Genomic DNA, 17,864 nt, shown 5'->3' on the forward strand with positions numbered 1-17,864 from the left:
TCTCTGAGCTTCTCAGTGGGTTTTTCCCTTTAGTTTTGCCCTTTATGGCGTATTAATGGGCTTTGTCTAGGGTTTTCATTCTCAATAAGTTGTGGTAGCAGAGCAGCAGAGCAGAGTAGAAGAAGCTTGGTATTCTGAGCACTGGGAGTTCATCTCCATCACTGTGCGTGTTTGCAGTGTCAGCAAAGAAACGTGGATAAATTGTATCTGTTCAGAGGTGGGTTCAGGTTTAGTCAGGATGACTTCAAACAGGCATTGGCCAAATCTCTTCAAATCGAAGCCCTCAACTTCTCAACATCAATGGCATCAAATGACCACCTCTTCAAACATCTCCGGCCCAAACTTGTCCTCTAATGAAGGTAAGAAAACGTTCTTCTCTTCCTTTCTGTTCTCTTCTGTCTCCCTTCTTTTTTTTTTCAAAAATGTGATTAATTTTATCAGATTTTAACAATCTTAGTGTATCGTTTAGCTGCTTTTGAATTCGATTGTGTATGTTTTTCATCAACTTACAGCTCTACATCTTTTTTATCATGAAGATGATCCGAAACGTTAATGACAAAAATACACAATCGAATCCAGCTAGTGACTTCAAAGATGGAATTTTTAGAATATGTATCCTGAATGGTATGTTTTTTATTAACGAATTTTGAAGCAGGAACATCGTCACGGGAGGAAGAGAGAGAGAGGGACAAGGAGAAGGAGAAAGAGAGGAACCCAGACCCAAAACTCAGATGGAATCCTAAGCCAGAACAGATTCGAATTCTGGAGAGCATATTCAATTCTGGTATGGTGAATCCTCGGAGAGAAGAGATACAGAAGATCAGGATGCAACTTGAAGAATATGGCCAAGTGGGAGATGCCAGTGTTTTCTACTGGTTTCACAACAGAAAATCCCGAACCAAGCAAAAACAACGCCATCTTCAGGCTTCTGCTGAAAAATCCTCTAAATTCTCTGCCACTGGGCAAAGATGTTTTGACAAATATGGTGTTACCCTTCCCAATAACAATACAAGCTCTTTCATTGGAGAACTGCCTTCCTCTCTGCTGCCTTGTTCTGCCTCATTTCCAATGCAGTACTTGGGTTATCAGCAGACTGAGGAAATTAATACTGCGCAATACCTCAACATGGAAGTAGCACAAATGTGGAATGAAGGTACATCATGTACTGGCAATATTCATGGAATGTCCAATATACCTCAGAATCAACAGACCTATTCTTCATTTCTGCACAATGAAAGACAAACTTATCCTCCATATGTGGATCACCATGCAGCAGCTGAGACCTTTAAACCCCACCAAAATCTCTTATCACCGCCTCTGAATGACAGCACTATTATTCATTCAGGCGCCGGTATGCAAAGATTTTCTTATGCAGATTCAAGAAATGAGATCTATAGTTAAACATTTTTAATGGGTTTGACAATGGATGATTTCAAAACCAAATCTTGGGAAAACCATCGTATATTTTTCCAATCCTTGTCGATCCGTTATTAGAAAGAATTATATATCTTATCGTGCACTGTGATCAGAAAAGTTAAATAAATATATATGCATGATAACTGTATTCTCATTTTTTTATTATTGTTTTCTCAATCTCCAAGTTTGCAGAACTGTTCGTTAGACTTATTTATCTATTGTGCGCAGAATCAAGAGTGAGCAGCTCGAATGCTTCTTCATTCACCGTTTTTATCAATTATATTCCAATCGATGTTCCAATGGGTCCTATCAATTTGAAGGCCCTCTTCGGTCCAAATGCTGTTCTGTTTCATTCCTACGGCCAACCAGTAATAATGGATGAACAGGGATTCACTTTGCAAGCACTGCAACAAGGAGCTATGTATTACTTGGTATGTTTGTAGCCCTTTCTCTCATCTATTTCTATTTAAAAAATGGTAAAAACAGATGAAACATAGATCAGGCCACATATAAATTGTTTTTATATTTTTTGCAGATGCAAATATGAATTGGTCGATCGGCTCCCTAGAATAGTGTTCTCTTGTCTATGGCAGACATATATTATTCCAGTTATATATACAGTGCTTAGAAAGTTTATCATGGTCAACTTAGTATTATGGTGATTATATAGCGCATTAGAGCCTTATTATCAGTCTTTTAATAGACAATGGCAGCCTGAGCTTGGGCTGACTTATAGATTCCTAGTATGTGGTGTTTTGATTCTATAGCATAACCACATATATCTAATGAGTAATTGCACATTGTAATAAGCAGTATACTATTGGTCTTCAATATAGTATCATTACATATTCCCTCTAGCTACCTAATTTTATAGCTACAGTATATCTATTTGTCTTCAATTCTATTTTTGTTGAATTGCTGATTATATTCATAATAATTACATAAAATTATTAGACTAGCACTTGCATCAATAGAAGGTGCAATGGTTATGCAAATTGTAATTTATATTACACAGAACAGCTTAAGCTCTATTAATATATTGAAAACTTCTTTGAGTATAGTGCAATCCACCACTCATTTTTTCAATTGCAATGAAATCATATTTATACACTGAAATCGCATGCTAAATCTATCATAGGAAAATGATAGTATTCGAATATTCTAGGGCAAGGGGGGTTATCCTAGTTTTCTCATATTACAAAGATGAGCTTAAGCTCTATTTACATATTGAAAACTTCTGAGTATAGTAAAATCTGCTACTTAGTTTTTTTAATTGCAATGAAACCATATTTATACCATTGAAATGGCATGCTTAATCTATCATAGGAAAATGAGAGTATTCGAATATTCTAGGGAAAGGGGGGTTATCCTAGTTTTCTCATATTACAAACATGAGCTTAATCTTTATTTACATATTGAAAACTTCTAACTATAGTGCAATCTGGTACTTAGTTTTTAAAATTGCAATGAAACCATATTTATATCACTGAAATGGCATATGCTCAATCTATCATAGGAAAATGATAGTATTCAAATATTCTAGAGGAAGGGGGGTTATCCTAGTTTTCTCATATTACAAAGATGAGCTTAAGCTATATTTACATATTGAAAACATCTGAGTAAAGTGCAATCTGCTACTCAGTTTTTTTAATTGCAATGAAACCATATTTATACCACTGAAATGGCATGCTCAATCTATCATAGGAAAATGATAGTATTCAAATATTCTGGGGGATGGGGGTTATCCTAGTTTTCTCATATTACAAAGATGAGCTTAAGCTCTATTTACATATTGAAAACTTCTGAGTATAGTGCAATCTCCTACTTAGTTTTTTTAATTGCAATGAAACAATATTTATACTATTGAAATGGTATGCTCAATCTATCATATGAAAATGATAGTATTTGAATATTCTAGGGGAAGGGGAGTTATCCTAGTTTTCTCATATTATAAAGATGAGCTTAAGCTCTATTTACATATTGGAAACTTCTGAGTATAGTGCAATCTGTTACTCACTTTTTTGATTGCAATGAAACCATATTTATACCAGTGATATGCCATGCTCAATCTATCATAGGAAAATGATAGTATTTGAATATTTGGGTGAAGGGGAGTTATCCTAGTTTTCTCATATTATAAAGATGAGCTTAAGCACTATTTACATATTGGAAACTTCTGAGTATAGTGCAATCTGTTACTCAGTTTTTAATTGCAATGAAACCATATTTATACCAGTGAAATGGCATGCTCAATCTATCATAAGAAAATGATAGTATTCCAATATTCAGGGGAACGGGAGTTATCCTAGTTTTCTCATATTACAAAGACGAGCTTAAGCACTATTTACATATTGAAAACTTCTAAATATACTGCAATCTGTCACTCAGTTTTTTAAATTGAAATGAAACCATATTTATACCACTAAAATGGCATGCTTAATCTATCATAGGAAAATGATAGTATTCGAATATTCTAGTGCAAGGGGGGTTATCCTAGTTTTCTCATATTACAAAGACGAGCTTAATATTTTTTTACCTATTGAAAACTTCTGAGTATAGTGCAATTTGCTACTCAGTTTTTTTAATTGCAATGAAACCATATTTATATCATTGAAATGGTATATGTTCAATCTATCATAGGAAAATAACAGTATTCGAATATTGTAGGGCAAGCGGGGTTATCCTAGTTTTCTCATATTACAAAGATGAGCTTAATATTTATTTACATATTGAAAACTTTGGAGTATAGTGCAATCTGCTACTTAGTTTTTATAATTGCAATGAAACCATATTTATACCACTGAAATGACATGCTCAATCTATCATAGGAAAATGATAGTATTCAAATATTCTAGGGGAAGGGGGGTTATCCTCGTTTTCTCATATTACAAAGATGAGGTTAATCTCTATTTACATATTGAAAACTACTGAGTATAGTGCAATCTACTACTTAGTTTTTTTAATTGCAATGAAACCATATTTATACTACTGAAATGGCATGCTAAATCTATCATAGGAAAATGATTGTATTCGAATATTCTAGGGGAAGGGGGGTTATCCTAGTTTTCTCATATATAAAGATGAGCTTAAGCTCTATTTACATATTGGAAACTTCTGAGTACAGTGCAATCTGTTACTCAGTTTTTTAATTGCAACGAAACCATATTTATACTAGTGATATTGCATTCTCAATCTATCATAGGAAAATGATAGTATTTGAATATTCGGGGGAAGGGGAATTATCCTAGTTTTCTCATATTATAAAGATGCACTTAAGCACTATTTACATATTGGAAAATTCTGAGTACAGTGCAATCTGTTACTCAGTTTTTTAATTGCAATGAAACCATATTTATACCAGTGAAATGGCATGCTCAATCTATCATAGGACAATGATAGTATTCGAATATTTGGGGGAAGGGGAGTTATCCTATTTTTCTCATATTACAAAGATGAGCTTAAGCACTATTTACATATTGAAAACTTCTGAGTATAGTGCAATCTGTCACTCAGTTTTTTTAATTGCAATGAAACCATATTTATACCACTTAAATGACATGCTCAATCTATCATAGGAAAATGATACTATTAGAATATTCTAGGGAGGGGGGGATATCCCTTTTTTAATTGCAATGAAACCTTATTTATACCACTAAAATGGTATTGTCTATCAGAGGAAACTGATAGTATTCAAATATTCATGGGAAGGGGGGTTATCCTAGTTTTCTGATATTATGAAGATGAGCTTAAGCTTTATTTAAATATTGAAAATTTCTGAGTATAGTGCAATCTGCCACTCAATTTTTTCAATTGCAATAAAATCATATTTATACCTATATGAGCTTCTGGATTTGATTGTGTGAGATTTTTTTATGCGAAAAATATCACACAATCAAATCTGGAATCTCATACAATGATATTCATATTTATACCACTGAAATGACATGCTCAATCTATCATAGGAAAATGGTAGTATTTGAATCTTTACAATTATGGGGAGGAGGGGCAAGAGAGAGAAAGGGGGTTATCTTGGTTTTTACATAAAGCCTTAGCTTTTTCTTGTAAATCCATGTTTTATTAAACATAAGCAATTTTTCATAAAGCCTTAGCTTTTTTCTTGTAAATCCATTTTTTATTAAACATAAGCAATGATAGGTACCACAAAGAAGCCTTATTTTACAAATTTGTTCTTATATGATATTCATCTTTATAAACATAGTTATTTCAATAGACTTTAGAAAGTCTATCATATTATTCATATTTTTTTATTATATCATATGCATGTATAAAAATATAGAATATTAATATTTATCCTAACCTAAATTTGTTTTTATATTAGTATTATATTATCATTATTTTATTATATTTCTAAATCTTATCACTTCAGTTTATTTGTATAAGTGATGTATAAATAGATTTAGTTATTTTTTTTATAATTCAGATATAATGTATTGAGAATGATATATTTTTCTATAATCTAAATATAGAAACATAAAAAAATCCAAATTCAAATATAGAAATATAATATAACTTTATTTAATTTATTTAAAATATAGAAACATATTTAATTTCATTATAGAAAGAAAAATCTTATCAAGATTTTTGGGAGACAATCATTTTGTTACTATATTGATACGTTTACATAATATTGATTTATTTTAAGTAATTACAATACATTAACATGAAAAAAATTAAAATTGATCTATGAAACTAAAATAGATTTAAAAAACAAAAAGCAAATCAAATCTCCAATGTATGTGAATAATTTAGAAAAAACAATCTTCTTCACACAAAATTTTCTGAATAGAAGTTAATAGAATACCTTTTTCCCTGATAAATTTATGAATAGAAGTAATAGAATACTAATGAATAAATCATCCTTTTATTTATTTTTTCTTATGTCATGTCTTTGGATGATGTGAAACGAAAAATTGTAACAAGTAGATTTAAAGGTCTCAAATTGTTGTTCAAATATTCTATTCAAAATTTCAGTTCAATGAAACTTCAAAACTATATATATCTACAAGCAATAGCATAACATAGGTATTTTAAAATCATTGAAACATTATAGAGATATCATCCATTAAATCAAATGTAGTATGAAACATTTGAATAAAATTCAATAGAAACTTATTACGAAGTTCATCTTTTGTTAGACTTAAATTCATCCAACCCATTTCATGTTGCAATGGTAAAAAACAATCAAATTTTTAAGGGAACAAGGAAAAAAAAAAAAGAGCACGAACTATATCAGCATATGCCGAATCTAGAAGACTTCTGGCTAGACTGTGAGGATGAGTATGAGGTCCAGAGAAGAGCCCACCTAAGATTCACTATGCAACAAGTAAGAGAGTATGGCCTGGAAATGGACACTACTCATATTGTGGATAATGGAAAAGATTTAATTGATTCACAGTTTGTTGAAGATAGGCAGCTAGAGGTAATCTCAGAGATAAATTGGGAGAAAAATGAGGAGGAAGATATTCAGACTAGAACCCTCATGGTCATACTAAGAACAGAGAAATGGCTTAAGCAAAACAGATTGAGAAAAAGTCAGCTGAGGGGTTCAACTTCATCCTCTAAGAGCCTGGTTTCTAATACATTTATTCAATCTTGTGATGCAGGTCATTCTCACAAAAAGGATTAAGGTGAGCAGAAAAGCAAGGCATTACAAAGCAAAGGGAAATTGACTCCTGTTAGAGTTACCCGCTCTAAAGGCAGGAGTAAAAGAAAACCCTCATCTCCAGACACAGTAGTGGTTGATCTTGGAATGGATGCCATTGAAAATAATCTAGGTTCAGAGCAACGAAATCTAGATGATGAGGACACCAGCCAACAAGAACAAGAAACCTTTCTAGTGGACTCTACCATAATAATAAGAGATGAAAAAGATGTAGGAACTGATTCTAGAAAGACTCCAGCTTCCACAGGCCTAGCCTGGTTGGATAATATGCATGGTAGCAAGAAGAGAAATATAGTCCCTACCTCCATTCCGATAGAGGATATGGTGAGAAAGTGCTTGGGAAAGACTCCCAAAGACAAGAAATCAAAGACTGTGTCAAAAATTGATTTTGACGTTGACAGTGGAAATTGGGTGGCAGAAATTGCACATCCATTGATAGATGCTAAGATAGAAAATCCTAGAGTTCAGGATTTTGCCATTGAAAAGGTGAACATAGGAACTACTACTCATGCCACAGACGTCCTTCATCTCGAAGCTTCAACTAAGAAGATTATCACAAGGACTTGGAAAGATGAAAGGGACAAATGTCAAATGAAGGAGATGTTGCGCAGAATGACAGAGTACATTGAGGCAATAAATAGTTCGAATCCTCAACCCTTGTCACAATTGCCTACATCATTTGATCCAAAGTCCCCGGCCAATTAGAAAACCTTGGAACAAATACAGAAATGTAGACCGATAACAGAGACCGTAATAGAGTGGTTGGAGAAGATGTGGAAATTTGGAGCTGAGTATTTTGTGAACCTGAGTAATGTCCATAATGGGGAAATACAGGTAATGAAAGAATTGGAGATAGAAATAAGTAATTGGAAAAATGAAGAGGTGGAATGGGCAACAAGGGCTGCACAGATGCGAAAAGTACAGAGTTACGGAGTTATGAAATTCCTGGTTGAGAAACCAGTGCTAGGACTAGATGATAGCATCTTGTATGTCTGCCAAAAGAACATTGAATGGAGAAATTCTCTGATTAAAAAGGCATATGAAGAATTCACGAAATTGGTAGACCAACTTGCAGAGTTAACCACCTCCATGCGAAATGAGCTCCTATGCATTGGAATTAAGTGCCTAAAAAGTGACAGGACACTAGAAATGGTTGAAGCAATAATGGAATCTTTTGAGAAAAAGATTAACATGAAGGAGGCTAAAGGCTTGGTCTAAGATGACCTAACTATTATAGCTAAAATTGAGTCACTTCTTTTCCCATGCATTAGACATCTGGATAGCCACTCCGATAAGGTTGCGCAGGTTCACAAGGAAAAGGAGGTGTGGAAACAATGTATAGCACATGTGGGGCTTCCACATAATACTGTTATCCAGCACTTCATTACGACGTATTTTGATTGGAAGAAAGAATCTACTTCTTAAAATTGTTTCATGTTTTCTAGAGAATAGGCTCTATTTTCTAGTAATTTTTTAAGATAGTTTCATTTGATAATTTTGCTGAACTTGACGGGGCGGAAAAGTTAGTTTTTCCATGTTTCCCGCTTTTATTGTAAGCCCTACTGTGGCTATATAAGGGATGAAAATGACTCTGAAAAGGTCCGAAAGATTTTTGGGGCAAAGGAATGCAATAGATAAAATCTGTTTTTCATGATATTTTGGGAAAGAAAAGAACCCTTTTTTTTTATGAATAAAATTGTTATAGATTCTATAGTATTAAATCTATGAGTTTAATAGATTTGGATGATAATCTCTATGCGGATTTAGTTTGAATCAGGAATTTGTTACTTTTCTTCTCATTATATGTGAATGTACATAGAATGCATTTTTCTCTGAAAAATAAATGATTGAAGTCTGTGAACTTCATAATAGAATTTGTGTTATTAATTAAGAGTATATTCATTGTGTGCTGACAAATGAATATTGATCTACCTTTTAGTACTTCCGGGTAAAAAGTATACAAACAAAATTACTGTAAATTTAGAGCTAAGTGAAAATCATTCTTAATTGGGGAGCTATACTCGTATGTAGAGGATAATTATTTCTAGAATTATCCAACTGTTAGTTGCTTTGTCTTTTAATTAATAAGCATATAGAGATTTAAAGAATACAATGTATAAAAGGCAAATCTATTAACTAATAGATTTTTGGTGACTCTGCTGGGGAGTCGAATAAGAGATCAGAAATAAAATCATGAGATGTATAGGGCTATCTCATGATTAGCTTTAGAATTCATTCTGGTGAAATATTAGAGATATATTTTGTAAACAAACTGGAGTCCAGAAGGTATACGAGGTCCTAGAGGCATGAAGGAGTTATTGATTCAGTTTTTCAAGAATTGCAGAATTTGAGTTTTTCTACTTCCTTTACGCCACAAAGAAGAGCGAGGAGTAGACCTCCTAGTGCTTTTTCTCATATACCTGTATCTTCTACTTGTCATGCCCTGATGTTGCATGGTGTTTCCCTTCCTATGGTTTTCAACCCTAAGCCTTTAAACATTATCTTACCAATGGCTGTGAATAATCCCTGGGGACCAATTGTAGGACCACTCACTTTAGGAGCTAATTTAAACCCTCTACCAAAAGGCTCGCGAGATCACCCACCTAAATTTAGTGGAGATGGACAAGTCACAACTAGTGAGCATTTGAATGCATTTCATGCGACATGTGGTGTATTAGCAATTCAGCATGAGGATGTAGCTATCAAACTTTTTGTTCAAACATTAACTGATGCAGCTACAGATTGGTTCTACCATTTACCGAATGGTGATATTACAAACTGGCAAGATATTAAGACAAAATTTGAAGCCAGGTTCAAGTTAGCTGAGGATGAGCATTTTCTTTTGGCTCAATTAGCACAGTTTAAAAACGAGATTCCTGAAACTATGAGAGATTTTGTGGCTAAATTTAACAAGATAGTTCATAAAATCCCCGTTAATCAAAGACCCTCTAGTGATAATTTGAAGCGTTTCTTTATCAACTCAATGCCCTTAGAAATAAGTTTCTTGATACGTAGGTAGAGAGTACAAAACTTAGAAGCTGCTAAGACCTTAGCAATTAAATTGGAGGCTGATTTAATTACAGCAGGGAAATGGAAAAGAGAGGTTCAAACCTCTACTGCACAAGCCTCAACATCAACTACTACATCAGATCCTTTGATTCAAAGGTTGATGAATGATATCATAACACTTAAGAGACAATTGCCTAAGTTTAATATGATATATCCTCAGCCCTATCAAGATGTTCCTAGAAGATTTCCAAATCAATCAACTGGGACTGGAGTAAGAGTACCACAATTACCTCCTGTACAATAGAGGTTAGCCATTGAGGCACCTCCACCAAAAGCTAATATGTGTATCTTTCATCTTACTGACGATCATGATGGAAAGTCTTGTCTTGAAATGGTATGCTATACACAATTGATGGGTTCAAAAGAGACGTCGAGGGAAGTAAGCGAAGAAAAATCTTTAGGGAAGTCTGGTGACTCTGAAATACACTTCCTAGAGTATGAGTCAAATTCAGTATTAACTAGAAACTAGCACAATATTAAGTCTCAAGGGGCTTCTTCATCCTTAGCTGGAAGTTTCATAGGTAAAGAAATCTTCTCTCATTCTCACAGCAATGATTTACAGGTACAAGAAATTCCATTATTAAAGCTTGTAGACATAGTCAGTCCTTTTGATATAATAGAATTTTGTAAATCCTCTAGAATTCAAATCTCACCAGCAAAATATTTGAAATTGAACCCTAAAGAACTTGATAGGCTTGTTAAATTTGTTAAGGGGAACAATGCTTCTACACAAGTTGGGACAACTCAGCAGTTAGTTAATCTTGCCTCAATGCCACAATATCAAGAGTCAACACGTCCAGTCAGTCCTAAAACTTCATCTGATATTGTTGGTAATCAAACTGATGAAATGATACCTATTTTTGAGCCTAAACCTGACCCTTTTTATGTGTCTTTGTTCATAAATGGACATAGATTGAATAACTGTATTATTGATTCTGGTGCCTCAAATAATATTATGCCATCCGTTGTAGCTAAGGCCTTAGGGTTATCTTTAACAAAACCCTTTGGAAGAAGCTATTCCATGGATTCTAAACAAATTCCTCTTGTAGGATAGATTAAAGATGCACAAGTGACTCTTGTTGTACATCCTGATAAACGTGTTAAGTTGACTATTTTAGTAGCTAATATTCCAGCAAGTTATGACATGCTACTTAGTAGGACCTTTTACAAAGACCTAGGTGGTGAAATTAAGATGGATTGGTCCCAAGTCACCATTCCTATTGGGAAAAGACAAGTTATTTTGCAACCAAAACCAAAGTCTAAATTTATTGTTTTCCCAACGGATGATCCTAAAGCACAAATTTCGTATCAAGAATGTGATTTTGGCAACTATATGATTTTGTTTGACAATGGGGTCATAGCTGCGGCTCATCAGTCACAAAGAGCCAATGAACTTTGGGGTACGGAGTTTGATGGCTATTGTTCAGCATCTAGTTCAGGGGCAGGGGTTGTTTTAATTCCTCCTTCTAGAAAGCCCATTCGATTTTCCTTCAAGTTACAATTTATGAATTCAAATAATACAGCTGAGTATGAAGCTTTGTTGTTAGGACTATCTGAAGCAACGAAATTGGGAATAAGGTTGCTACGAGTTAAAGGGGATGCAAAGTTGATTGTGAAGCAAGTCAAGGGGTTATTTAGTGTCAAGAATGAGAGATTGAGGCATAACAGGAATAGAGTATGGGATGAAATTGAAGGGTTTGATGCATTCTTTATTGAAGCTATTCCTAGAGAGCAAAATTCTAAAGTTGATTCTTTAGCAGTATCGACTTCCCTTCTGGTTCCACATCCAAAATTTACAGATGATACTTATCGAGTACAACCGATTTATCGACCAAGTGTGCTTGATAACTTAGCATTTTGGTAGGTGTTTGAAAATGATCAGAAGATCAAGAATTTCTTGCAATGTGAAGAGATATTTACAACTACTTTCTTTGAAGGTTCAACCTCAGAGTGCAAAGAGTTCTCTCTAGATTTAAAAAAAGAGGCAAATGAAGGGATAGTGCAGTTAAAGGGAAATAGGATTCCTAAAGGTTTGGTTTCTTTGGAACGTCTTTTTGATCATCATGATGCTTTAAGGCAAAGGAAGGATGAGCAAATTCCTATAGCTCAGGATACATGAGAATATGAAAGAATCAACATTGGAACAAAGGAAGATCCTAAGTATGTTAACTTAGGAAAATGTTGTACGTCTGAGGAAAAGCAAAGATTCATAAGTCTCTTAATGGAGTTTCGAGATGTGTTTACCTGGTGCTATGATGATCTGAAAAACTTTAAGGATGGATATTTTCAACATCATATTCCTTTAAAGCCTGGAACAAGTCCTTTTAAACAGAAGCTAAGGGGTTTCAACCCTAAAGTTGCAGAGGCTATTTTTAGAGAGGTAGATAAGATGCTGAAAGAAAGGATTATTTATCCTATTCATCATTCTACTTGGATTGCAAACATAGTTCATATTCATAAGAAAAATGGGGAAATAAGGATATGTGTAGATTTCAGAAATTTGAATCAGGCCAGTTTGAAGGATAATTATCCTTTACCCTTAATGGATCATATTTTGCAAACAGTCTCAGGCTTAGAAATGATGTCTATGTTAGATGGCTTTTCTAGTTATAATCAGATCAGTGTTTAAGAACAGGATCAGCATAAAATAGCCTTTATTACTCCCTGGGGTACCTTTGCATACAATAGAATGCCTTTTGGTTTGATTAATGCTGGAGCAACCTTTCAGAGAGCCATGGACTTATCTTTTGGTCATCTGAAGGATAAAATAATAGTTTTATATCTTGATGATCTAACGGTATTTTCAAAAAGGAGAAAGAACCACTTAAGAGACTTAAAATAGGTACTACAAAGATATAGAGAGCATGGAGTGTCTTTAAACCCTAAGAAATCAGTGTTTGGTGTCACCGAGGGTAAATTATTAGGTCATATTGTCTCAAAGTAAGGTGTCAAAGTGGATCTTGAAAGGATAAGGGCAATTCAACAATTGAGCTTGCCATCTAACAAGAATGGAGTCAGATCCTTCTTCAGGCAGGTAAACTTGTTAAGGAGGTTTATTCCAGATTTTGCAGAGACCACCTGATATATTGTGAACTTAATGAGTGAAAAATTAGTGTTTAAGTGGAATGAAGAGGGAAAGAAAGCCTTTGAAGCAATTAAGAAAGCTATAACACATGCTCCTACCCTTGTTAATCCTATTTTAAGAAAGATTTCATTATTTATTGTTATGCTGCAGAACATACTATGTCAGGAATATTGCTTCAAAAAAATGAAGAAGCTGAAGAAGTCCCCATAGCATTCATGAGTGTGCCATTGAAAAAGCATGAATTAAAATATTTGCTGATGGAAAAGTAGGCATTTGCTATTGTGAAAGTTGTAAAGTAGTTTAGGTATTATATTCTTCATTCCCATACAGTAGTATATGTGCCGACCAAATTGGTGAGAGGACAAGGTCTATGTAAGTTACTTGCAGAAAATGAACATTGAAATAATAAGGAATTGCCCTTAGTTTTGTTTGTTGGACTTCAGGATACTTGGTTTGTAGATGTTGCCTATTACCTGACTTATGGAGATTGTCCAGTGCATCTATCTCCGAGAGAAAGGTGAAACCTTAGATTGAAGGCTGCTAAGTATGTCATTTTTAATGATGTGCTATACAAAAAAGGGTTGGATGGAACTTTCTTACGCTGTGTAGATAAACCACTCCAAGAATCATTGTTGAAAAATTTTCATGATGAAGCCTGTGGCGGTCAATTTTCATCAACAGTAACTACTTATAAAATCCCGAGGAATTGTTATTATTGGCCAGGTATGTTCAAAGATGCTTATGCTTGGGTAGCCAGATGTGAAAAATGTAAAATATTCACCGGAAAGCCTCAACTTGCAGCATTGCCTCTCAGACCTGTAATTATTGATGAACCATTTAAACAGTGGGGTTTGGATTTCATAGGGCCATTGTTGCCTACATCAAGTGCAGGACACACTCATATTTTGACTACTACCGACTACTTCACAAAATGGGTTGAAGCTATTCTGATAAGAAAGACTACATCAGAGGTTGTCTGTAATTTTCTAAAGGAAAATATTTTGGTTCATTTTGGAGTTCCTCACAAACTCGTGGCTGATAATGCAACTAATTTCTCCTCCATTGAGATTTCTATGTTTTTCTATGATTATGGGATTTCGCTTGCTCATTCCTCAGATTATTACCCACAGGGTAACGGCCAAGCATAGTCAAGTAATAAAAACCTGATAAATATTATGAAGAAATTAGTTAGTGAAAATTTTAGAGATTGGCATAAGAAGTTATATGAAGCTATCTTGGCAGACCGTACTACTCCAAAGAGAGCAATTGGCATGTAACCTTTTGAGTTAGTCTATGGTGTAGGAGCTCAGATATCACTTCCTCTACAACTTGTGGCTTCAAAGTTACAAACAGTAATAGAGGATGTACATTTTTAGGATTCTCTAGAGAGGAGAATTATGCATTTAATGAAAGTTGAGGAGGAAAGAGAGAAATTGATTGATCGGATTACAGACCATGAAAATTCATGTCAAGTGATCAGGTTTTACTTTGGGACAACAGAAAGGCACAAAAAGGAGCACACAGAAAATTTGAATCACTTTGGAAGGGGCCGTTCTACATCCATGAAGTAAAAAGACCAAATTCATTTATACTTGCATAAATAGATGGTACCGTTCTTCCCCTGACCTATAATGGGCAGGATTTGAAATTGTATAAATTGTAAGCAGGAGTCCCCTATAGGTCTTGTATATAAAATTTTGTTGTGATTAATCGTAGGTTCAGTTTGTTGAGGTTTAGATCTTTTCCCTATGAGTCTTATTTTGTGAAACTAGAGATTTTTAGGTTCATCTCTTAGTCTGTTACTGTCCCAGTCCCCAGTCAAAGCCAATGTTAGTCTGCTCCTTTAAATTTTTCTGCATCCAAAGAAAGCTTTTCGTTGTGTGGTCTTTCTTGAACTTGAACTTTTGAACCTTTCAAAACATGGTTCAAAGTTCAAAGTTCAGAGTCGGTTTATGAAGTAATTGCTTTCTGTTCAATAGGGCGTCGATAGACTTTATAATAGTTGTTGTTGAACTTGAATCTTTGAACCTTTTAAAAGGTGGTTTAGGGTTCAAGGTTCAAACATGTTGTATTAAGTCCTTTGTGAGTCACGTTCGTAAAGTGTGAGTCCTTGTTTGACCAAATGTTTTGTTCTCTAGTGTAGTCTTGAACTTGAACCTCCAAACTACTTTTTAATGGTTCAAGGTTCAAGGTTCGAAGATAGATAATTTTGAAGACAAAGTAATGAAGTATCAACATATAAAGGAATATTTCAAATTTGAATGATGAACCTCAAAGGTAATGAATGATAATGACATCTATACTAGAGATAATCATGTTGAGAAAAGATATGAAAGGAGAAGGTATGCGGGAATTAATAAGGTGTCAGGGTCAAATCCTTTCGGCACAATTGGCACGGATAATCATGTAGGCAGGAATCATAAAGAGTCATGCAGCCGACATTTCAGGTTATGTTATAAGTCTATTTCTTTGAAAATAAGTTATTGGCCTCTGTTGTTTGTTCAAATTAGTCAGTAAGGGAGTAGCGGTGATGGTAGTTTCTTTTCTCAACTTTGTGTGAATTTTTGGTTCTGCATGAAAGGTGAGCTCAAAGTTCTTCTTTCTTCCCTATTAGTTTGCATAAATTGAAAAATGTTGTTTTACTATTTTAGTTAGTTTAGTCAATTCTCCTTGCTATACACTTTTCCTGGTTATTGAGTAGAGATGAGACCAAAACCACCTCAGTTGACCCAAAATCTGGCTTAGTCTGTTCCCTACCTGACATAGGAGACACCTTCTTGCCATCAGTAAATTTAGAGGAATTTCATGAAAGAACACATAATTCTCCTAATACCCCTTTAATGCAGAAAATTCTGGACAGTGGGTTAATAGAAGCTGCAGCATTTCCCCCTTCCGTATCATGTCCAGAATTAGTTGTAGAATGTATGAGCAGATATGACCCTATCGGGAGGTGTATTAGGGATGTAAAGGGGAAAAGTTTGCTAGTAATTAGATGGGAGACCATTGCCACAATAATGATAATTCTTGAGAAAGAACAATACGAGGACTGGATGGTTTGCAAGTCACAAGGGCTTTTCTCAGAAAAAGGCCTATTACCGAAGTGTTATTGCTAGGAATTGGTTGTTGAAATTTCAAAAAGGGGGTTCTAGGTTGCCAAGCCCATTAATCCGTGATCACATGATTCAAGAAGTAAGGGATATAATCATTCTCTTACATAGGGTGCGGGGAAATCAGATTGCCTGTTACTGGGAAGATTGGATGTATTTCTTTGTTCAGGTTATTTTTGGTGAGAAAAGATATATAGACTAGGCCGAGTTAATTGCAAAGAGAATGCATGATGGCTTAAGCTTCTTTGGAAACAAGAATTTTTATATGTCTTCATATCTTATATATTGCTTAGCTTTTATACGCCAATGGATAGGTCAGTGAAAATTTTAGAGATTGGCATAAGAAGTTATATGAAGCTATCTTGGCAGACCATACTACTCCAAAGAGAGCAATTAGCATGTCACCTTTTGAGTTAGTCTATGGTGTAGGAGCTCAGATATCACTTCCTCTAGAACTTGCGGCTTCAAAGTTACAAACAGTAATAGAGGATGTACATTTTTAGGATTCTCTAGAGAGGAGAATTATGCATTTAATGAAAGTTGAGGAGGAAAGAGAGAAATTGATTGATCGGATTACAGACCATGAAAATTCATGTCAAGTGATCAGGTTTTACTTTGGGACAACAGAAAGGCACAAAAAGGAGCACACAGAAAATTTGAATCGCTTTGGAAGGGGCCGTTCTACATCCATGAAGTAAAAAGACCAAATTCATTTATACTTGCATAAATAGATGGTACCGTTCTTCCCCTGACCTATAATGGGCAGGATTTGAAATTGTATAAATTGTAAGCAGGAGTCCCCTATAGGTCTTGTATATAAAATTTTGTTGTGATTAATCGTAGGTTCAGTTTGTTGAGGTTTAGATCTTTTCCCTATGAGTCTTATTTTGCGAAACCAGAGATTTTTAGGTTCATGTCTTAGTCTATTACTGTCCCAGTCCCCAGTCAAAGCCAATGTTAGTCTGCTCCTTTAAATTTTTCTGCATCCAAAGAAAGTTTTTCGTTGTGTGGTCTTTCTTGAACTTGAACTTTTGAACCTTTCAAAACATGGTTCAAAGTTCAAAGTTCAGAGTCGGTTTATGAAGTAATTGCTTTCTGTTCAATAGGGCGTCGATAGAATTTATAATAGTTGTTGTTGAACTTGAATCTTTGAACCTTTTAAAAGGTGGTTTAGGGTTCAAGGTTCAAACATGTTGTATTAAGTCCTTTGTGAGTCACGTTCGTAAAGTGTGAGTCCTTGTTTGACCAAATGTTTTGTTCTCTAGTGTAGTCTTGAACTTGAACCTCCAAACTACTTTTTAATGGTTCAAGGTTCAAGGTTCGAAGATAGATAATTTTGAAGACAAAGTAATGAAGTATCAGCATATAAAGGAATATTTCGGATTTGAATGATGAACCTCAAAGGTAATGAATGATAATGACATCTGTACTAGAGATAATCATGTTGAGAAAAGATATGAAAGGAGAAGGTATGCGGGAATTAATAAGGTGTCAGGGTCAAATC

General features: G+C 34.5%; 1 protein-coding gene across 1 annotated transcript; it reads left to right on the forward strand.

Moving 5' to 3' along the window:
* Positions 1-228: 228 nt before the first annotated feature.
* LOC131874958 (WUSCHEL-related homeobox 9-like) lies at positions 229-1,401 on the forward strand. The gene is made up of 2 exons (XM_059218929.1): positions 229-359; positions 656-1,401. The coding sequence occupies exons 1-2, from the start codon at positions 239-241 to the stop codon at positions 1,399-1,401; spliced, it is 867 nt and encodes a 288-aa protein (XP_059074912.1). The 5' UTR covers positions 229-238.
* Positions 1,402-17,864: the final 16,463 nt, after the last annotated feature.

The sequence above is a fragment of the Cryptomeria japonica genome, chromosome 4 (assembly GCF_030272615.1).
Source record: "Cryptomeria japonica chromosome 4, Sugi_1.0, whole genome shotgun sequence".
In the NCBI taxonomy this organism is placed as follows: Eukaryota; Viridiplantae; Streptophyta; class Pinopsida; order Cupressales; family Cupressaceae; genus Cryptomeria; species Cryptomeria japonica.

What these genes read in the sequence shown, in the direction of transcription:
- LOC131874958 (XM_059218929.1), top strand. Translation starts at nt 239, where the DNA reads ATGACTTCAAACAGGCATTGGCCAAATCTCTTCAAATCGAAGCCCTCA. An exon ending in AAACTTGTCCTCTAATGAAG is followed by an intron (nt 360 to 655) that starts GTAAGAAAACGT and finishes ATTTTGAAGCAG; the next exon opens with GAACATCGTCACGGGAGGAA.